General features: G+C 32.2%; 1 protein-coding gene across 4 annotated transcripts; it reads right to left on the bottom strand.

Moving 5' to 3' along the window:
* Positions 1-1,565: 1,565 nt before the first annotated feature.
* On the bottom strand, positions 1,566-15,358 carry LOC104233054 (NADPH-dependent diflavin oxidoreductase 1). 4 transcript variants are annotated; one of them, XM_009786361.2, is made up of 13 exons: positions 15,122-15,358; positions 8,667-8,824; positions 8,374-8,451; positions 8,165-8,269; positions 7,633-7,724; positions 6,515-6,699; positions 5,977-6,098; positions 5,073-5,147; positions 4,880-4,990; positions 3,963-4,100; positions 3,624-3,743; positions 2,768-2,984; positions 1,566-2,668 (listed from the first exon to the last, which is right to left on the bottom strand). In XM_009786361.2, the coding sequence occupies exons 1-13, from the start codon at positions 15,210-15,212 to the stop codon at positions 2,139-2,141; spliced, it is 2,022 nt and encodes a 673-aa protein (XP_009784663.1). In that variant the 5' UTR covers positions 15,213-15,358; the 3' UTR covers positions 1,566-2,138. The 4 variants fall into 4 exon arrangements, with proteins under 4 accessions (XP_009784663.1, XP_009784667.1, XP_009784665.1 ...); XM_009786365.2 differs by having other exon boundaries at positions 15,188-15,358; XM_009786363.2 differs by lacking the exon at positions 15,122-15,358 and adding an exon at positions 14,768-15,102.
* Between the last annotated feature and the right edge of the window lie 8,555 nt (positions 15,359-23,913).

Genomic DNA, 23,913 nt, shown 5'->3' with positions numbered 1-23,913 from the left:
AATGTGTCATTTATTTTGGAACAGACTAAAAAAGAAAGTACATCATCTAATTTGAAACGAAAGGAGTAGCAATATTATTACTAGTAAAATAAACATTCTCCCTACAATTTGTGACAGCTATTAGCATGTTTCATCATCGAAGATAATTATAATCCCAAATTTTTACATCCAATTAAACTCTTCATGTACGTCAAGTCGTCAACTGGATCAAATAATTAAAAATTGCACGGAGCGCCCTATTTGGTCGCCCCCATTTAACCTATACCCATTTTTTAAAAACTTTTAACTTGTACCCACTTTTTAAACAACTTCAGCCCCCTTTCTCATCCTCATTCTCCCAGTGATCTCCATATCTCTCCTGAACTTAACATTGATGTAACAATATCTCTCCTTCTGTATGGTTGTATTTATCATCTTGTTCTCTCCCCTACAAAAAGAAATGACGCCATAGCCATCATAATTAAGCTTCCTCCATTGAACTAGCTATTCCAGATTCTTAGATCTCTGTATTCCACCATATCTAATTTTTAGTCTTTACTCCAGAGATTTCTATCAAAAACATTAGAACTGAAAAAACAAACATTGCCGCAGCAACTTGTCCTTCACACATCATAGCTAATACAGCCAGCTGTTTTTAGAACTTATCGTTGTAGAAGTTGATAAATACAACCATATATATGATATCAATGTTCATGTCATATCAATTTCTTCAGATCAGAAATTGTATAAACCAAGAGTGGAGATGAAGGTCTTTCCAACTGAGGTTGGCTGCTAACTCTGAGCGTTTAAGAAAATTAAACACTGCTGATCCAGAATAAATCAATGAAGTCATCTCCGTACTTAGAATATGGAATTTGAAAGGTCAATCTTCCTCCCCAAAAATAGAAAACTTCAGCTTTAGAACTGAAGTTCGCCAGTTACAAAAACAAAAACTTCAACTCTAGAGCTGAAGTTCGCGAGTTACAAAACAAAAACTTCAGCTCTAGAACTGAAGTTCGCGAGTTACAAAACAAAAACTTCAGCTCTAGAGCTAAAGTTCGTCAATTACAAAACAAAAACTTTAGGCCCGACTACTAGAATGCTTAGAATGCTGAAGTTTTGCGTGATTACCTTTACTATTTCAACCCCGTATGCTGAAGTTATGCAAAAAACGGGTACGCTTGCAATTTTTTTTGCAAAGCGAGCACAAGTTAAAACGTGACACAAAAAGCAAGTATAGATACAAATGCCCATCAAATAAGCGTGCCTTACTCGTTAGTGGTTAGGTTTGACCTCGCAGCATTACAATTTTAGTTATAGCCTCTTGACTACCGTATCTCTAAATAATGACTGTCAATCACTTTTCCAAACTTTGCTCATATATCTTCATTCTTAATCAAATAAAAAAAAACTGTCAAGTAGGGTAAGCCTGAAATAGGAAGAGGAGAAGGACCAAATAATAGATCATTGTACAATTCAGCCAAATCCTTCTAAATTTCTTGTCATGCTATCAACCCAGTGGCGGATCTACTCTATGGGTTATGGGTGCTTGAGCACCCATTACTTTTAGAGCCAAATACTATTACTTGTACAAAAAATTAGTAAATTCATATAAATACATCAATTGAGCACCCAGTTTCAGTAGCAATTTTCAGATTAAAATTAGTTGAGCACCCACGATTTGAAAATTCTAGATCCGCCACTGTATCAACCAAGCCACTTGAAAATATTGAGATACTTCCTATCGGTTCAATCTTATTTCTTTTATGCTTTTGGATTGCTATCAATAAATACATCTTCAAAATCTCTTAATCCTACACGGACAAAATACTCATATCATAAATAGTATCTCATCCAACATAAATGCTGCAACATACAGCAGTTTGCTCTCGATTTAGAGCTCCTATTGAAACTCCATATTGAACTTATTCCAACAAGCAGATAAAATCCTCTCCGAATTGATAAGAGACCTCATCCTTGGGAATAATCAACTCGTCTTACTAACGACTCTGTTCTCTCAATAGACCAGCTTCTTTCTGAGAACACTTGATACAAATTTCACGGACGAATATGGTTTATAAGAATCATGTAGAAATAACATGACTGAGAAGGGCACGGCTTTTTGGCTAATCATAACTGGAAAAAATACCAAGGAGTGCTCAAGACCATGCTTCAACATGATACTTGCCTGCCTTTTCCAATGCCCTAAGCCACCTTGCTGCAGCTTCTTTTGGAACCCCGCCTTCTTTAGATACAATTTCCTCAAATGCCAACAGCACATCAGAAGGCATTTTGTTGGCAGAGCCTGCAACATACACAGCTGCGCCCTCAGTTAATAGATTCCATATCTTAACGCTTTGTTCTCTCATTTTATGTTGCACGTGGATTTTCTGTGGTTGGTCTCTGGAAAAGGCAGCAAAAAAGCCTCCACCTTTTTCTTCAGAAAGGACTCCACCTTTTTGTGAATGAAACAACCAAAAATCTCGGTACAAAAAATCATTTTCTTCATTTCTACAACCAAAGAAGAAGAGAAGGGGAGCAGTTGGACCCGATTGACTCTGCAGGGCTCTTTCCTCCACAAATCCACGAAAAGGTGCACACCCTGTGCCAGGTCCAACAACAATAACCGGAAGTGAAGGTGGAGGGGAAGGAAGGGAACCCTTTTGAAACCAAGCCGGTATGAGAACTCCTGTTTAGCATAATCCAAAAACCATCATCAGAGAGCTACAAGAGGTGCATGAGTAAATGAATAAGGCGTTTTAATTATAGATTACTCCAAAAACCATACTTTTCTGAGGATCAAGTCCAGCTAGCCATGATGAACAAAGACCTGTGCGCTTCCTCTTATAAGGTGTTGTCCATGACACCACGCTAACTGTTAAATGTACTTGATTTGGATGAACTGAGTGAGAAGAAGAGATGGAAAAAGCCCTAGTTTTAAGTGGAGGTACCAACTGAACCAACCATTCAAATGGCATCTGAACGGATGGAAAATCCTCTAATACCTGCATTACAATATGGAGAGTAAAAAATCAAACAACGAAAGAAAATGAGATATTAACAGCAAAAACAGTTTTTTCAGAAGAAGGTAACAGATAACAGCAAAAACAGTTTTACAGTTTATTTCAAAATCAAGAAGTTATCTCCTGTGAATCAATAACTTAACCATAAAAAGGCATTATTGGTTAATAGATGGATCATTCCATAGGAGAAGACCAAGTGCCTCCATGATTTCAAAAAACAAAAACTTAGAATTCTGTAGCTTGCTAAACGTAGTGTTGGTAACCTAACTAAGTATTAAGCTTCTATTGCTTGCAAGTAAAAGGACTAGTGCAAGATATGCTCACTTACAGACTTCACATTAGAGAGACTAGTTTTCTAATTTGACAATCAAGATGCTGTAATGTGAACGTATGACAGAGTTGGTGTTGGCTAACCAGTTTAACTTCCAAAAGAACTGGGCCAACTTCTTGCGTCTTAGTATGTCTTCTTAAACTATAGTACCTATACATTTCATGAAACAAAAATCTACCATAAGAGAAACCATATTATTGAAGAACCTGGCAGTACAGGAAAATGTCAGTGACCACTCAAAGGCAAGCAGCTTCATTAATCTATACAAAGAGTGGAAATATTTTCATCACCTCCAGCACAGTTCTCCGTTCCTTCTGATTGTACTCATAAAGATCATCCCTTCCTTCTGGAGAGGCAAAATATTGAAGCCTCTCCTTCTCATGTTCGGCAGTGGCAAAATAACTCATAACCTGAAGAAATGGACGATCCAAATGGCCTATTAATTTACTCTGATATGTGGTGATCATGAATAACATGCTATTCCACAAGCGGAACAAGGAAGATGAACATAACATGCATCAGTGAAGTACAGGCAAATAATAAAGACAACAGCAGAAAATATCAAATATACCATGTCATCGGATATTACTGTTTGAAAGACAAGAAATCCAGACACTCCAGTGTCTTACCTCAAAGAAATATCGTCTAGGGGAAGCTGATGCAACATCCATTGCCAGTTCCACAAAAGTTTTTAATCTTATGGGGACCTTCAATGTATTTCTCAAGTCATGACTTTGTCCATTTTCTTTATTATCTCTAGGCTCAACCTGAAAAAAATTTCATAATTAGTAACATATGAATTCAAGAGTTGATACATGATAAATTTGCCCTTTCAATTGATGTAATAGCCAACACTGCAGATCCAAAGCTCACCACAAAGAGGGGAGAAAAGGAAAGAGACAACAAATCTTAAATTTGACATTGTAAAACAGATTTGTATACATGTTTTCATTAACTAATCCAAAGAAAATGAGCTTCAACCACTTCAATGCTTTTATTAAAAAGGCCTTGGTTCAATATGATACCCATGCAAGAAGTACAACCCCCCCCCCCCCAATATCAGCTCTCCTACAAGAAAGGTCTTGGTGGTGCCTCTGTTGTGACAGTTTTTGCTGCTGCTTACCTATCTATTTCTGATTTCTTCAACTTTAAAGAGGTTCCATCTCATGGGAGCCCAATAATGGTCCTTTCCCACTTGCTCCCTTGGTTACAGAACCCAACTTAGAGGTGGAGGATCTTTACCACTAGGGTATCCCTCCCATCCTAAAGCCTTTGCAATACTTGTACACTTCTCCTTCCAGTGGCACTTAAAAATTCAGAGTACTTTTCAATCCACATGATAATTTTTTTATAAGGACAATCCACATGATAATAGACTCATATTAACATGGAAATGTAAATCATGCGAATCATGTTCCACGAAAATTTTACACAATAAAAACCTTCAAAGATGCATGAACACAAAATAATATCTAGGAGGAAGATTGGAAGACTAGTAGGGTCCTAGTGACAGCAAGAAAGTCAAGAACGTAAGACAAGTACATACTCTGATGTATGATTCAGGGTTCAAATTACAGCGCTTCATGAAAGCATCAACCGCTGCAGCATCTTGCGCAGGGAGAATGTGAACTACATCACCAACCTCATACTCAATAGACTGAGAGTACAAAGGAAATCATTAGATGTATTGTACAAAGTGAAGGAGTAAAAGAGATATAAAAATGCACAACGTGACTTACAGATGAAATAGCTTCAAGTTCGAAATGGCGGACATCTTTCCCACTATCAGCTTTACTTAACGGATCATTTTTAACCTACAACAATAGAGTGAATAAGAAAAACATGTCAATGACTAGATCACAGCCATCGCATTGACGAGAAAAAGGATCTTACACCTTCAAGTAAGATCATAAAAGCCGCCTTTCTGAAAATGCACAATATACGCCAGTGCTTTGTAGAATAGAGGACTCATTTCAGAAACTGTTCTTCTAGTTATGATACATTCAAGGATGGAATCATTCATATCTCATTTCTGTGGGAGCTTAGAGATGTTCAGTATATGTGCTACTTCTAGTGAGATACTATCAATTTGTCACATCACTTAACTTCCACTATCGATTTTCCTGGTTAAGGACATGAATAGATGTGTTTGAGTAATGAACTCCACTTTCGCTTGGTATAAACCACAAGTGGATCCACAACCGAACTCCCAGATTCAGAGAAGGAGTTCCTTAACTTTTGCAGGCAACAGCTCCATTGTATGCCCTGAGACATAACAACAATAACAACAACCCAGTAAAATCCCACAGGTGGGGTCTGGGGAGGGTAGTGTGTACGCAGACCTTACCCCTACCCCGAAGGGGTAGAGAAGCTGTTTCTGAAAGACCCTCGGCTCAAGATAATAAAAAGACAAAAGGGGAGAATATTAGAATCACCATGGAGATCATAGGAAAAATAGGAACATAAAATGCAGAAGAAAAATGCAAAGCAAAAACGATGGCTAGTAAATGTATCCTGCGTCGAAAATAGAAAATAGTAAGACGCGACATTGCCCCTAGCTATCTTAGACAAAACCCTACAGTACTAGGCTGACAAAAGTAACCCTGAGACATAACAAAAGAAATGTAAATGGAGATCACCTACCATCTTTAAGAAGCAATCAGGTGGGTGCTTTCCAGAAAGTTTTCCTGGTAATATGAAGCGCGTGCTCTCAATCTGCATCTCAAGAAGTTTGAAATCTGCAATTTTCAGTTGTTTCGTCGCTACTACATATTGGAAGACAACTGTCAGAAAACCTTTCAGCCAACAAAACCATACAACAAAATATGAAAAGCACAAGGAACAATATTGAGATGCACTTGTGCATCAAAATGATATCAAGAAAATGATTATCCAAAGCTCCATAGTGACAGCATAAAGTAAAAATCTCAGGATAAGTATCCTGATTGAAGATACTCCAGAACAAACTACACAAACTTGTGGATGAGTTCTCTTCTGTATCAATCAAGGTTTTAGAGGGAGAAATTGATCTTTACTTTTAGGGGTAAGTTTCTCCATAAATCCATGCATGTAAATGCTTTCATGCATTGATATTTTATTGACTGTCAGCCAGAACTCTGAACCCACAATGACCTGAAGATGAAAATGATGTTGATTGCTGAAGTCCAATTTAGCAAGTTACCTGGGATAGATGAGAATTGTAAAGCCCCTTCATCAACATCATGGTATGTAATCTGTACTTTAGGTTGATCCATCAAACTTGTATTTGAAGTCATGCATTCTGGACCTTTAGGGAATAATTTCGGATTTTTTTGGTATATTGCCTTCCACAAAGTGGGCATCCAAGGATCCAGAGCACCTTCATACCTGCAATTTTTTTCTATTAGAGCTTTTACTAGAACAACTGCTAAATAACAAGCCGCTCTTCAGGTGCCATGATAACCAACAGCATTATAAAGTGAAATTCTTTGTTATGATAACAAAGTAATACGCTCGTTTCATCATCGGAATTCAGTGGATAATGGTCCTGCCCCTCTACCCCCTTCAACCTCCCTCACCCTTTAACCTGAAACTCCACTTGAGAATTTGTAGAATTTTAGAAGAGGCGAGGGAAGAGGTGTATTCAACATAAGTAGGTGAGCCTCGCCATAGTAGTAAAACTATTCTAGCCCTAAAGTAAAGAAGCTTCAACGCATGTATTCCACCTCAATCAGCTTGATGGCAAAACCTTCTGGATATTTAAAACACCATTTCTTACAAAGCTAGGAAGATTCATGATCCTATAATTCTTTCAGATCTGTCTCCTGAAAAATTAGATAGAAGAAATTTAAGGCTATTCAATCCCTATGGTTTGGTTAAATAAATGGGCAAATAATCATCCTGTATATCAAATTGGATTCTCCTATTTAACAGCTTTAAAAAACGAAAACAACAGCATCTGGTGGATAAGATAGTTTGGACAAAAGGAAACATAAGGTGTTTTGAAGATAGTGCTAACTCAATCAAAAGATCAAGTTTAATTGCATAATTTTGTTTTACTTTGGTGTAGAAAGGAATTTGTAAATGAGGCTGAATCACCACTAGCATTCATGGAATTGGAACCCCTACAGGAATATAAGGGAATACTTTTGCTTTTTGCTATACCAGTACAGAAGTGTCAACACCATCTTTGTGCCGTACACTATCAACAAAAATCCATACTTTTTATTTTTGATAACCGTAGTGTCCGGGCCAGTTTACGCGCACCTCACCGACTAAATGAATCAACTATTCCTCTACAAGATTAAACCATAAAAATACCCTGAAGGGTGCTGATCATCTCCAAGACCTCTTTCCACAATTGCTGTAGCACCAAGATCTGAAAGTCTTTTGTCAAGTTTCTTTGCAACAAACTGCAGAAATAAAATTCATACATCAACATTCAAAGATGGAATACATAATTGCATAAAGCTAATATATTCTCTAAATTAAATATTTTGTCGGGGAAAAAAAGCAAACGAGCAAAAAATCATCTAGAAACACATAAAGTACAGAAATTAACCTGTCTTTGTTATAAAGAGACTAAACATATCTTATGGAAAGACAAAGTTGAAAAGCAATTCGTAATAATGAAATGATAAGCCTAAAACCCCAATAAGAAATGCATAGACCAGAGTTATATTTAAGAAAAAGCTGGAGTAGTAAAAGCTTAGGGATATCGAGATCCTCCTGGTGGACTTGAAGCAGTTAAGTTTTGTTTTTTTGAATCATAGTGAGTTGCTTTCAGAGAATCTTTTGCCAAAGAGGCAGTGAAACCATGAAATGGAATTTATTAGGTAGAGTCAATGCGTACATTATACTTCTGGTAGCTCGAATCACCCAAACCAAACACAGCATAGCTGACACTGCTAAGCCAATTTTGGGTCAGATTTCTTTGCAAGAGAAACTTCCAAAATACCTATACAAGCAAGTTAATAAAACAAACAAAAAAAGTTCAAATATGTACAGATATGTCTATAGATAAACACACGAGAAACTTAAAAGAGATACTAACAAACAAACCTTAATAGAATCAGGGTTGTCCCCTTGACCTGTAGTTGACACCAAAAATATTACAATTTCCTGCTCCGGCAGACAACTCTAAAAAAAAATTATTAACAACTAGTCACACATAGGTAATTAATCACAATCTATAAGCTCAAAATACGAAAACGAAGAAAAAAATGAACTTGGCATTGGGTCCGGTAGATTGACAGTCAGCTAAAAATAATCTAAAAAAATAACAACTATGACAAAATTGAATTTAAACTAGTTTAAGATTGAGGCGTAATAGTTTAGGGTAAAGGAGAAGTTACAGGGTCAAAATCGTCAATGGAGAGCAAAGAGACGGGACATCCTCTGCGTTCAGCTTCACGACCAACACGCTCAGCGGCGTCTATGGCATTACCTGTCTGAGATGCATATAAAATCACTAGCTTCTTTGGCTTCTCCTCCATCCCCATTGATTTGGTTACTGCAATTTAAGAGATAAAAATGGAGTCTTTGTAAATTAAAGAAGACTAGATAGTATTGGCCCGTGCTTAAAATTTGGAGCTCAAGTTTGTCTTGATATGAAATTGCAGGGGGAAGAGAAGTTGATGCACTTAAGCCAAATAAAATATAATAGACAACATCGTATACTAATTGCTGCATATTTATTTACATATATTTTTGGAACAAAATATTCACTCATGGATTGTTGAACATCATACTATTAGATGCTAAAATACGACATTTTCTTTCTGTAGAAAAAAGAATGACTCGCATTATTGAGACATAGAGAAACCAGTATGCAGCTTAAGCGTCTCATTCCAAATTGTCCCAATGGAGTGTGTCGACCAACATAGATAGATAGGGCAGCAGTCATAGCGGACAGTAGACAATGGTAACATAAATCATAAAATCCAGCTTAGCCAGAAAATTTACCACGTTCTCTATTTGCTGTAACGTTCAAGCAATCAATTAGTACCATAAACTCAATAGTGACATAAATAACGCAGTATTTAGTATCATAACTCAATAGTGACACAAATAATAAAGAATTTTGAAGAACTTACTTCCGAATCACATAAGTATTAAAGTTGCGAGGAACATGTAAGATGTTGGAACTTTTTGAGTAAAATTCAAATGTTGCAAGAATTTGTTTCTCTATCTTGACCTAACATGTGTGTAAGTCTTTTGTGAGAGATGCACAAAAAGCCATTAACCTGGAAAAAATTAACACTCGCAACGTTGCTAGCATGCATTGCTCTGTCCCTTTGTGCCTCTTCCTATTATATCTTAATCCTCAAACATCACTTTTCTTATCCATTTTCATTGGAAGAGTGTGCTTTCTGTTTATTTTTATTTTTGTAAAAGCCAAAGTCTTGTATAAAATACCCAAAAAGAGATATGTACAAAAGTTACAATTGTGGTTTGTTGAAGAACAAAGGAAAGATTGGTCAAACCTAGAAGTATTTTCAACTCCTTAACCAATTCGATTGTGTCAGCCCTAAGATTAGTCTAATATTTTTGTTATGAGCTAGTTGGACAATGATTAATTGAAGGTCAGATAGATTTGAGTTCAAGTAGCACATCACCTTCGATCCAATGCCTGGAGGCAGAAGAAATTATATGAAAACCAATGCATAGTATATAATGAAATTATAATCTTCTGACCATCCCTAAATAGTACTTTGAGCCAGAGATAGATTATTATACTCCTGGATAGTCTTATTTAGCTGAAACCACTAATATTTTATAAGCTTCAATCATGCATTAGGACCTTGTTGGTGAGTATGACTCATTAGTAAAGGTTTTGAAAGGGTTCGCTGGCTTGAAGGAGCTAAAAGGTGATGAGAGGAGAAGAAAGATGATGCACTTTTTATCGAGGGCTTAGTTCAACGTCACTAGATTCCCTGGGGAGAGAGGTCTTAGTTCAAATTTATCGAGGGCGATGTTAGAATTTTCAGATTTAATCAATAATCTGGAATTGGTTGATTTGCCACTAAGTGATGGAATTTTCACCTGGGACAGGGGTAATAATGAGGGTACAGCATCAAGGATAGATAGATTCCTTGTTTCCACTGAATGGGATGAGGCTTTCAGTAATATAAAGCAATCATTGTTGCCAAGATTGGGTTCAGATCATTGCCCTATACAGCTAAAATGTGGAGACTAGGTAAATACAAAAACATATTTCAAGTTTAACAATTGGTGGCTGGAGGTTGAAGGTTTTAAGGCAAAGGTTAAGGAATGGTGGGAATCTTTTGTAGTACAAGGGAGACCTGATTACAAGCTTGCAACAAAATTGAAACTACTAAAAAGTAAGTTAAAGGAGTGGAACACCACAAATTATGGGAATCTGGGGAGAAAAAATCAAAAATACTAGAAAAAGTGGCTCAATTTGATAGATTACAAGAACAAAGAAGATAGACAGATGATGAACTGGTGATCAAGGCTAGTCTAGCAATGGAGTTTGAGGAAATTGCCAAATTTGAGGAATCTGACTGGAGACAAAAGTCAAGAGTGATGTGGTTAAAGCAAGGGGATAAAAACACAAAAAAAATTCATAGAATTGCAAATGCTCATAGAAGATTCAATCAGATTGACAAGTTGGAGGTAAATGGGGAAGAAATCACAAATCTAGAGAGCGTCAAGGGGGAAGTTGTCTCATTTTATCAGAATCTATATACAGAAACAGAACACTGGAGGCCCCATTTCAATCTCATGGACAGTGAGAGCATCAATGAAGAAGAACAAGGGTGGCTGGAGAGGGAGTTTGAGGAGCAAGAGGTGTTAGACAGTATAAAACTTTGTGCCGTTGATAAGGCACCAGGCCCCGATGGATACTCTATGGGTTTTTTTCTTGCTTGCTGGGATATATTGAAGGGTGATATCATGGAAACTGTGCAAAATTTCCATTCACAGGAATATTTTGAAAAGAGTTTTAATGCAACTTACGTGGTGCTAATTCCTAAGAAGAATGGAGCTAAAGAGCTGAAGGATTTTAGACCAATCAGTTTGGTAGGGGGTATGTACAAGATAATAGCTAAATTACTCACTGAAAGAATGAAAAAAGTGATAGATAAGCTGGTAGACAAACAACAAATGGCTTTTATAAAAGGGAGAGAGATTATAGATGCTGCCTTAATTGTAAATGAGTGTGAGGATTCAAGAATGAAAGGGCAGGTTACAGGGCTATTATGCAAATTGGACATAGAGAAAGCTTATGACCATGTTAACTGGGGTTTTTTAATTAAAATCATGGAAGACATGGGTTTTGGAAGGAAGTGGTTAAAGTGGATATCATTTTGCATCAGTACAGTCAGATTTTCCATCTTGTTGAATGGAAGTCCAGAAGGGTTCTTTCCTTCCCAAAGGGGTCTAAGGCAAGGAGATCCTCTATCTCCCTTTCTCTTTGTCCTAGCAATGGAGGGTCTAAACAATATGATGAAGAGAGCTACTTTCAATAGTTGGTTGAGGGGTTTCCAGGAGAATAACAGGGTACCAAATGGTCAGGAAATATCACACCTACTGTATGCTGATGATACCTTGGTATTTTGTGAAGCCAACTTGGAGCAGGTGAGACAACTGAGAATAATTCTGGTCATTTTTTAAGCTATCTCTGGACTGCATCTGGAGAAAGAGTAATTTATTCCCTGTAAATGAGGTGGAAAGAATCCAGGTTTTAGCTGGGGTTCTGGGATGTGAAGTGGGAACCTTGCCAACAACATACCTGGGGCTGTCACTGGGGTCTAAAAACAAGGCAATGGAAATATGGAACGTGGTGATTGAAAAGTGTGAAAAAAGATTGGCAACATGGAAGATTCAATACCTATCTTTGGGAGGCAGAACCACACTAGTTAATAGTGTGCTTGACTCATTGCCACTTATGTGATGTCTTTATTCCCACTTCCTGTGAAGGTGGAAAAGAGAATTGATGCATTAAGAAGGAATTTCATCTGGCAAGGAAACAGAGAAAAGAAAAGTTATCATCTGGTAAAATGGAGTACAGTTATCACTCCTAAAAAAACGGGTGGTCTGGGTGTTAGGAATCTAAAAATGCACAACAAGAGTCTGCTAATGAAAAGGTTATGGAGGTACAACAGTGAAAACCAAGCTTTATGGAGGAATGTGATCACTCAGAAATATGGACAACTGAACAATTGGTGTACAAATCCTGTAAGGACAGCCTATGGGGTTAGCAACTGGAGGGCAATTAGAAACCAGTGGGAGGAATTTGCAGTAAATATAGGGTTCATTATTGGAAACGGCAGGAAAGTATCATTCTGGGATGACAACTGGCTGGGACATGGGCCACTTAGAGACGACTTCCCTGATCTACATAGTCTGGTGGTAGAACCTGAATCAACAATACAGGAAGTTTGGAGTCAACAGGGATGGAATCTTAACTTCAGAAGAGCACTAAATGATTGGGGGATTGTAAGAGTGACTGAATTTTTCAATGCTCTGGAGGTTTTCGAAGGAACATCTGAAGCAGAGGACTCTATCATCTGGAAAGGGAACAACGGCAAGTGTTTCTCAGTCAAGGGGGCCTACAAACTTCTATGCAATCCTGGACAACAACAATGCTCCTGGCCTTGGAAACTTATCTGGAAAGTAAAAGTTCCCTTTAAAGTATCCTGTTTTACATGGCTAGTAGCCAAGAAGGCCTGTCTTACCCATGAGAATCTGCAAAGAAGAGGACTACTATTGAGCTCTAGATGTTACCTATGCCAAGCGGAGCAAGAAGACAACAGCCACCTTTTTCTACATTGTGTTATTACATCTCAGTTGTGGCAGTTATTCCTTGCATTGGTGAATACAACTTGGGTTATGCCCAGGACTACTTGCGATCTTTTGAGGTGCTGGAACAATGTAGGTGGCTGGGGAAGGAAGAAGAGATGGTGGAGGGCTATACCAGCATGCATTTGGTGGAATGTCTGGAAGGAAAGAAATGATAGGTGTTTTGAAGATAGGAGGAGTTCTTTACAGAAAATTAAGCTCAACTGTATTTTGTCCTTCTACTTTTGGTGTAAAGAATTTTGCGTAGATGAAACTGAGACTTTAGTAGAGTTGTTAGAGACCTTGTAAGAAGAATCTTGGACAGATGTAAATAGGTCTCTTCCTTCTTCTCTTTTTTTTGTAATTGTGATTTCCAACACAAGCTTTGTGTTGATGAATATACTGTTATCTTTATCAAAAAGATGATGCAGTTTTTTGAAGCAAAAATAGTACTACTTCACTTCTATCCTTTCTATGTAATAATAGAACAATTTTTTATCCGAAGCAGTGTCTATCAACTTCTACAAACAAATAAGATTAATGAGGAAATCAAGAAAAAGGGACCAAATATTGAAATATTGCTTTTGAACTTGTTGCCTCTGAAACTGATATTATAAGCATAATTCAGGTATATAGTCCATTTCAATTAAGTAGAGAGAATTCAAGTGATATTAGGAGGATGCTTAACTGATGAGAACCTACCGGAAAGAGGATTTATCCTAAGCAGTAGATGTAAGTGTCTACAGCATTTTGAAGACATTTGCCTCTTAATTTTTGTTCTTCTTTTTTTTGCCTTACATCGCCACATAGCTTGGGATATATGGAGCATGTTTTACCAACTCTTTGCAATATCATACTTCTCAATTTTCTCAGTACCATCAACCTAAAAAACTAAATTATCCAATAAGCAACAAAATGACACCAGGACATCGACATGCTTATAACTTTTGGAATTGAATACCATGATGAAAATTATGTCTTGGCCCGGCCTGCTGGCCCTAAAAAACTTAGGCTATTTCTAGGTGATAAACTGCACTGTTTTCTTAAACTACAAAGGCAGTCATCTTCTGGACATTTCAATATTTATTGAAGCTCGGAATCGATATCTTTGCACTATTTAACATATCAGTGATGGTCAACAGGCAATTAAGGATTCATAATACTAATCATATCTCCGACTCATTACTTGTAAATATGCTGCAAAATAAGTTATTTATTCTTAAACACATCAGTATTTTAGCGGATGCAATATCAGATCCACAATAGGGGTTTCTAGAGACTACACTGATGAGAATGAAGTATCACCAGAGGAGTTATTTCCATAAAACAACATATGTAAATGGCACCAAATAAGTTAAAAACCCAACCCAATTCTTCGCTAAATATATAAAGTTAATACTAAAAGACCTTTTTTTTCCATTTGCTCTCCTACAAAAACAAAGAATGAAGGAGATAAATCTGTTTATTAAGGATCTCCACAACATATTAGATCCAATTTCAATGGTGGACACTACATGCCAATTGCTAACTATATCGACAATTTCCAATATGGCTTGATCATCTTCAAAAAGAAGTATACAATACTGTCGATACAGCAAGAGAGGTAGTATTTGCATAATTGCATGTGCTCGGAGAAAGAGGGAAAGCTCACCTGAAGCTCTGGTGGTGATATCTGTAAATATCATATACAAGATCCTTAAAACCAATTCTCAACAACTCACCAGATTTCTCTTGACAAAATCAGATGTATATTGAGACCTTAGATAATTTCATGGGGATGTAATTAGAGTAAATAAAAGTTAGCAAGAAAATTAAAATTAGAGGGGCAAAAGAAATACATAAACTGACCTGAGTATTTAATTGGCAAAGAACTATCAATTATACCAAATATCAACAACTACACTATACTATGATCACCAATTAAAATTCTTGTTCAAAATCACAAAACCGAAAATCAGTCAATTAGAGGTTCAATCTAAAGTGATGAATAGACAGTAAAACTAACTTTTTGAACTATCTAGGTTGAATGGAACAAATCTGGAGCTTGAGAGCAGGTTGGCCAAAACACAACCTTTGGAGACGAAGGTGTTTTGCATGAAGGAACATCCGATGTTTGATAAAGAAGGGAATCAGATTATTGGGATGCTAAAGAAGAGCTTGAAATTGAAGCGAATGAAGATAAACCCCCTTTCTTGAAAGACCAGAGTTGTAACTCAGTTGGTATTTCTTGTTAAAATTTGGAAAATACTCAAAGGAAGTCAAGTTGTCATAAGCATCGGCGTGGAGGCTATTGGGCTAACGAAACGACGGCGTTCTAGAGAGAAATGCACCAGTAGCCACTTTTAGGGCTGCTATTACAAAATTAACCGACGTTCATAAAATATTTAAATTTTAGCCATTCCATTGCTCAATGCCATATTTTCATATTAATTCAACACTTCAGTTTGATACGATTTAAAATGGAAGAGGTTGGAGGTACTGGTGCAGCTTGTACAGTGGGCTTGCAAGCTTGCACCGTGAAGTTAGCAGAAGGGTCGATTGATTAGTTAACAAGTTTTGTTTCTTGCACTTGAGTCCATTTAACTAGATTGATTTATTACTAAATAACCCCTTGTAAGTTTTCCTTATTTCCTTTTAGCCCTTAGGTTTTTGCTCAAGTAAGAACTATATGTAATGAGCAATAGCTCATTTTGGAGACATGAATCAAAAACCTTTTATCTTATTTTCATTAGTTTTCCTTTTTTTTTAGCTTTAGCTTTAGTTTTCTTCTCAGTAATTTCAATCGTATATCAGTAATATCAGAGCAATCATCCTCGCTCTGTGGGTCGTCACTAATGGCATTCCAAAACCCTCTATATGGCTCTAATTTCACTCTCAGTCACTCTTTGCGAGTTGTTTTACCTATAATTATATTGCAGGATTTCAGCAATGCAAAAGGTAATAATCCCTATGGTTATAGTAATCCGTTTGGTTATAGCAATATGGGATATGAGAATGATTATGGTGGTCAGGGGCGGCCCGACGAAGTTTGTGGCCTAAAGCCAAATTTTATAAGGGGCCTTAAATTTTTATTTTTTCTTATTATTTATTTGAAGTCTACGTTTTTTAGCTTTTCTTAGATACAAAATTATTAATAATTTTCTTATAATCAATAATTTCTAATAAGTATTTCCCAATTGACAATATAACTAATCTATTTTACGTTTCTTGTGACATTGTTGTTCTTAGGTAAGATTTTATCAATTTTAATTTTGAAAACTTCTTTCCGCTAAAGCAATGGTAACATGAGTTATGAACATTATTTCATAAGCAATTTAGGCATTTGGAAAAGAATTAAATCTTTTTATTTGATTAAGTGTATCATTTAAACTGCTATTTTTTAATTGTACTATTTTCCTTAATGCTTTTAATTTGGAAAATAAATCTAAACCATCAATATCGAATTAATTATTATGCTTTAAGGAACATTCAAGATTAAGGCAATATTTTTTCAAATTTCCAACATCTAGTGATATTAGTTTTTATTGCCAAATAGAAAACCAAAAATATTTTCATATACTTCGAATTATTCAAATCTATTAGGAAGTGAAAAATAGTCTTGTCTAGTATTTATAAAATTAATCAACTCTAAAAGGCTCTTCGAAAAATTTTGAGATTTTATTATCAACATTCACGTTAAATTGTTACTTCTCATATCACACGTTTCTTAAAATCGGGTTCAATATTCATTTCAAGTAAGTCATAACAGTTGTAAATCCTTATTATCTATATTTGTTAAAGAAAGACTTTACTAAACTTTTTATTTAACAAAAAAAGGGGCCTCTACAAACATGGGATAAAGCGGTTACGAAGGGGCCGCCCGTGATGGTGGTTAGGGGCAACAATCCAATCAAAACCCTCTATACACCTCTAATTTTAGTCCGCAGCATTCTTCACAAGCCATTGATTTTCAGTCTCCTCATTATTTGTATCACCCACCGGAGTTGTCCCATGGTTGGTCTGCTAGTGTGGTTTCAGACAGAGGCTACGCGATAGGTTCCCAATCTGGTAATTGGCAGTCGCCTTTGCTGTTTCCACAGGAACAACTTCCTAATAACACTACTGTTAATGGTCACTAGTATTAGTACCAGCGCGATGCGCGGACACAAATCATGTCGGGTTGTGATTTTGATTATTTGAATTATGTATAAATAACTTTAAAATATAAACCTTCCAGATAAAATTTATTGATAATCATTAGATATTAATTAAGAAGCAAGACATGAAACCATTTCGCAAATCTCATAGTGGATAACCTGTTTTCTTTTTCTATATTTATATAATCCAATAGGTTAATTTTAGTACTTGAATTTCGTTTCGTTATCAATATTAAAAATTACTAACTATGTCATGTGGTGATTTGTCTCGTTTGAACATATTAAATTATATTATTTTAATAAAATTTTCAGTATTAGTTTATTTTTTATCTCAAGCTTTAATAAGTCTTATTCTTTTAAATTTTACACAATTGTTTTTGTTATTTGCTCATAATTATTATATTATTTATTATTTAATATTATTATACTTTCATGTGATTTTTTCGGCTTACTAATTGACTTTATATTTTGCTTATTATCCTTTTAATAATTATAATATATTTTTTATTCTTGAAATTTAATATATTTTACGCTTTTATCCTCTTACTCAAATCTATTTTACTATTTAAATCTATCAATAATATTTTTGAAAATAATTCAATTATTTACTTTATTTTATTTTAAATTAATTTAAAGTATAAATATTCTCACATTATATCTATTTTTTTCTTTATACAGTCTCTTCCCTATTAAGAAATTTTTAATTAGTATTTTACCCGTAATCAAAATAATATCATATTTGACTTTAAGTTGTAACTTTGATTAGTATAAAATATTAATATATAAGTTCTTTGATTATTATATTCCAAATCTATTAAGTTTTCTTATATTTATTTTTTGTATTACATACAATAAAAAAAATTCTCTTTTAGTTTCAACATACAAAATTTGACTTTTAATTTTAGTTAATAAAATTACTTATATTAGATATTTATTTTATATTTTTAAATTTTAATTCTATATCTAGCAAGACTTTAATTTTTGGTGCCACTTTATTTAGTATTATTATCCATTACTATCCTTTAATATAATATAGATAATCCAAAAAAAATTTAATCTTAAAATAAATATCTATTTTATTTTTAAAATATTTCTTGAATTCTTAAGTTATTTAAATTTATCAATAGTATTTTTAATTATTTTATTTTACTTTATTTTATTTTCTAAACCAATTCTCAGCATAAATATTCTCACGCTATTTCTAATTTATTTTAAATATTATTAAGTTCTTATTTTATCTGTTAGACATAAGTTGTGTGGTATTATCCACAATATGATATTTCTTATCATAATAGATAAATAACAACTTTCTCTTCTCAATTTTAAATAAGTTTTATCATTTTCTTTATGATGAAAGATTTGATTAATTTCTCTCTATTTATTCCTTATTTTTGCTATTCTATTGTTCAATAAATAATATTATTACATTGTTATGTGGCTTTCATTAGCTTGTTTAATTTAGTATCTATTTCTACCACTCTTATTTTAGTATTAATCATAAAAGTTAATTTCTTATTTGTTTGAACACATTATATTTGATGATAATGTTTTCATTATCATTTTATTTCTCTATGTACTATTTCTAAAAATAATAAAATTATGAAATGAAAGAAAAGAAAACAGATCAAGTGGTTAGTGAATAATTATATTTGGAAAGCTATCAAAATTTATTTACTATAAGAATGTGAGTCAATTTTAATTGATTTCTATGAGTGAATTTATATATATATATATGAATATATATATATATATTAGGAAGAAACTACTCCCCAATTTAAATTGTTAATTTTTTTTCTTATTTTCATTTTTTATAGATATTTAAATTCAAAAACAATAACCAATAACTAATTATTAACTAAATAACTAATTATGCCAAGTGGCTTTTTTCTAGGCTGCCACTTGGCTTAAGGAGAGGGCCTTTTCCTCTCCTTTTAATAATATATAAAAAATTTGTCTAAAAATCTATTTAGATTATGTCTTAAAAATGTTAAGTGATATTTTCTGAATATGCCCCTTGGCTTAATGTCATGCCTCACTACCTTCCTTTTAATATAATATATATAGAAGATACAAATATTTAAGTTTTTTCTTATCTTATAAATAATTGTATACTTTATGTAAGATCTTATTTTACTGCTTGAATATTTTAATTTTTGAAGTCAATAAATCTTTAATAGCATAAGTAAATTTTAGTTTTATTTTATATTTTAACTTACTTCAAAGTATAAATAGTCATAGGTTATCTCAATTTATGTTTTTATATATTTTTTATTTTTTCCAATTATAGTTTTTAATTAATTTTTTACCTCCATATTTCTAGGTAATTTAGAAGAAAATCTATAATTTGTTACCTCCATATTTCTAGGTAATTTAGAAGAAAATCTATGAGTGAATATATATATATATATTAGGAAGAAACTACTCCCCAATTTAAATTGTTAATTTTTTTTCTTATTTTCATTTTTTATAGATATTTAAATTCAAAACAATAACCAATAACTAATTATTAACTAAATAACTAATTATTCCAAGTGGCTTTTTTCTAGACTGTCACTTGGCTTAAGGAGAGTGCTTTTTCCTCTCCTTTTAATAATATACTAGTATTATTACTTCGCGCGATGCGCGGACACAAACCTATGATTTGAGTTATTTGATTTATGTGCAAATAACTTTAAAATATTAATCTTTCAGATAAAATTTATATATAATCATTAAACAAATGTTAATAAAAAATAGAAAATTTTCAAATCTCTTAATATTACTCATAATTTCTTCTCCATAATGCATTACCCATAACTTAAAATTATCATATTCGTATCCGTTACTTCCATTATAATACATTACAAATAAAAATATTTTTTTTTCTTTTAGTAAAATATTTTATTTACTTTTATTCTTTTATTCTATTGTTCATATTAATATTTAAATTTGTCATATTTTTTTATAATACCTATATTCTTATCTTTATAATTAATTAAGATAGAGACGTTGTTTTTATCTTTCAATTTATTTATTTTTTAAATTTTATTAATTAAGATAGGGCAGACAATATTTTTACAAAAATATTCACTTTCTTTTCATTCAGATTCAAAAAAATTTAAATTTAAATTAAGAATTAGTATTAATATTATCCAAATTGCCAAGCGATTTTATAGTAGTTTGTCACTTGGCTTAACCACAATGCAAATTTTATTCATCATTGTTTAAAATACTTTCTCTTCTCAAAATTCAAATAAGTCTTATTCTTCCAAATATTTCTACATTATAATTATTTATTTATATATTTTTTTCTCTTTTTCTTTTAATTTTTTAAATTCTGTTGTCCATATTAATGTTTAAATTTATCATATTTTTTATAATACCTATGTTTTTATCTTTATAATTAACTAAGATAGAGGCCTTTTTTTATCTTCCAATATAATTTTTTTTAAATCTTATTAATTAAGATATGTCAGACAATATCTTTACAAAAATATTCACTTTCTTTTCATTGAGATTCGAAAAAATATGTTTAAATTTAAGTTAAGTATTAGTATTAATATTATCCTAAATTGCCAAGTGGCTCTATAATAGTTTGTCACTTGGCTTAATATAATATACACACACACATTCTCTTTTCGAAAATCAAATAAGTCTTATCCTTTCATATATTTCTACATTGAAAATATTTATTTATGTATATATATATATTCTCTTTTATTTTAATTTCTTGTAATAATTTATACACACACATATTCTCTTGGAATTTGGTTTATAAATTTTTTGATTTTCCAAGAAGTTAGCAATATTACAAAATCTCAATGTCAAATTAGGAAAAAGAATGTAATCTTCAAAAAAAAAATTATTTCGATGTTACTCTTTCAAATATATATATTTCTTGCAAATAACCTTTTTAAATGCCTAAAATTAAAGCGACAAAGTAGGTTTAATAGGATTTGCAATATCCCATAACTTTAGGCATTTATTAGTCCAATTAAAAATGAAGATTTTTTAAATTTTCGAATGTGATACAAAATTAATACATTATATTTTCTTCTTATCCTTTTAACTTTATCCTAAGTCTTTCCTAAATTATTATTTATTTTGTCTTACTTTACTATGTGTCTTATTCTTAAGACACCACTTTATTTTATATTTTAACTCACTCCAAAGTATAAATAGTCATATGTTGTCTCAATTATGTCTTTTTATATTTTTTGTTTAGTTTCTATTATAGCTTTTCAATTAATTTTTCACCTCCATATTTCCAGCTAATAAAGAAAATCTATGTGTGGATCAATATATAGATACAAAATATAGATATAGATGTAGATACCAATATACATATAAATATAAATATAAATACATAAATAATTTTTTTTAAAGATCTATTTAGATTATATATAAGATTAATTCAACTACTTCCATTAATTATGTTTCTATCTATAATTTTTAATTATTAATGTTGTCTTAAAATTGCCAAGTGGCTTCATTTTAACTTGCCACTTGGCTTAACCACAATGAATACTACTCTCCTTTTAATATAATATAGATAATATTTAAATTTGTCATATTTTTTTTATAATACCTATATTCTTATCTTTATAATTAATTAAGATAGAGGCGTTGTTTTTATCTTTCAATTTATTTATTTTTTAAATTTTATTAATTAAGATAGGGCAGACAATATTTTTACAAAAATATTCACTTTCTTTTCATTCAGATTCAAAAAAAATTAAATTTAAATTAAGTATTAGTATTAATATTATGCAAATTTTCAAGCGATTTTATAGTAGTTTGTCCCTTGGCTTAACCACAATGTAAATTTTATTCATCATTGTTTAAAATACTTTCTCTTCTCAAAATTCAAATAAGTCTTATTCTTCCAAATATTTCTACATTATAATTATTTATTTATATATTTTTTTCTCTTTTTCTTTTAATTTTTTAAATTCTGTTGTCCATATTAATGTTTAAATTTATCATATTTTTTATAATACCTATGTTTTTATCTTTATAATTAACTAAGATAGAGGCCTTTTTTTATCTTCCAATGTAATTTTTTTTAAATCTTATTAATTAAGATACGTCAGACAATATCTTTACAAAAATATTCACTTTCTTTTCATTGAGATTCGAAAAAATATGTTTAAATTTAAGTTAAGTATTAGTATTAATATTATCCTAAATTGCCAAGTGGCTCTATAATAGTTTGTCACTTGGCTTAATATAATATACACACACACATTCTCTTTTCGAAAATCAAATAAGTCTTATCCTTTCATATATTTCTACATTGAAAATATTTATTTATGTATATATATATATTCTCTTTTATTTTAATTTCTTGTAATAATTTATACACACACATATTCTCTTGGAATTTGGTTTATAAATTTTTTGATTTTCCAAGAAGTTAGCAATATTACAAAATCTCAATGTCAAATTAGGAAAAAGAATGTAGTCTTCAAAAAAAAATTATTTCGATGTTACCCTTTCAAATATATATATTTCTTGCAAACAACCTTTTTAAATGCCTTAATTTAAAGCGACAAAGTAGGTTTAATAGGATTTGCAATATCCCATAACTTTAGGCATTTATTAGTCCAATTAAAAATGAAGATTTTTCAAATTTTCGAATGTGATACAAAATTAATACATTATATTTTCTTCTTATCCTTTTAACTTTATCCTAAGTCTTTCCTAAATTATTATTTATTTTGTCTTACTTTACTATGTGTCTTATTCTTAAGACACCACTTTATTTTATATTTTAACTCACTCCAAAGTATAAATAGTCATATGTTGTCTCAATTATGTCTTATTATATTTTTTATTTAGTTTCTATTATAGCTTTTCAATTAATTTTTCACCTCCATATTTCCAGCTAATAAAGAAAATCTATGTGTGGATCAATATATAGATACAAAATATAGATATAGATGTAGATACCAATATACATATAAATATAAATATAAATACATAAATAAAATTTGTTTAAGATCTATTTAGATTATATATAAGATTAATTCAACTACTTCCATTAATTATGTTTCTATCTATAATTTTTAATTATTAATGTTGTCTTAAAATTGCCAAGTGGCTTCTTTTAACTTGCCACTTGGCTTAACCACAATGCATACTACTCTCTTTTTAATATAATATAGATTCCAGCTAATAAAGAAAATCTATGTGTGGATCAATATATAGATACAAAATATAGATATAGATGTAGATACCAATATACATATAAATATAAATATAAATACATAAATAAAATTTGTTTAAGATCTATTTAGATTATATATAAGATTAATTCAACTACTTCCATTAATTATATTTTTATCTATAATTTTTAATTATTAATGTTGTCTTAAAATTGCCAAGTGGCTTCATTTTAACTTGACACTTGACTCAACCACAATGAATACTACTCTCCTTTTAATATAATATAGATAGATGCCAAGTGGCTTTTTTCTAGGCTGAGGGTTTTTTCCTCTCCTTTTAATAATATATATATATAGATATAGATATTCCAGCTGAATTTTCATTTGTTGAGAGGATGCCAACTGTTATCGTTAATAGTACCAGCAATTTTACCATTTCTGCCATATCCAAGTCCTTTCCGGAGCAGACAGGAACGGTCGAAGCTGACCATGGACTAAGTCGTCCAGCAAAGAAC

The sequence above is a fragment of the Nicotiana sylvestris genome, chromosome 2 (genome assembly GCF_000393655.2).
Source record: "Nicotiana sylvestris chromosome 2, ASM39365v2, whole genome shotgun sequence".
Classification (NCBI taxonomy): domain Eukaryota; kingdom Viridiplantae; phylum Streptophyta; class Magnoliopsida; order Solanales; family Solanaceae; genus Nicotiana; species Nicotiana sylvestris.
Note: the sequence above shows the minus strand (reverse complement) of the source record. Positions and strands in the feature narration are given on the sequence as shown.

What these genes read in the sequence shown, in the direction of transcription:
- LOC104233054 (XM_009786361.2), bottom strand. Translation starts at nt 15,212, where the DNA reads ATGCAAAACACCTTCGTCTCCAAAGGTTGTGTTTTGGCCAACCTGCTC. An exon ending in ACCCTGAATCATACATCAGA is followed by an intron (nt 4,101 to 4,879) that starts GTATGTACTTGT and finishes AATTTTTTTCAG; the next exon opens with GTTGAGCCTAGAGATAATAA. An exon ending in AACGGAGAACTGTGCTGGAG is followed by an intron (nt 2,985 to 3,623) that starts GTGATGAAAATA and finishes ATTGTAATGCAG; the next exon opens with GTATTAGAGGATTTTCCATC.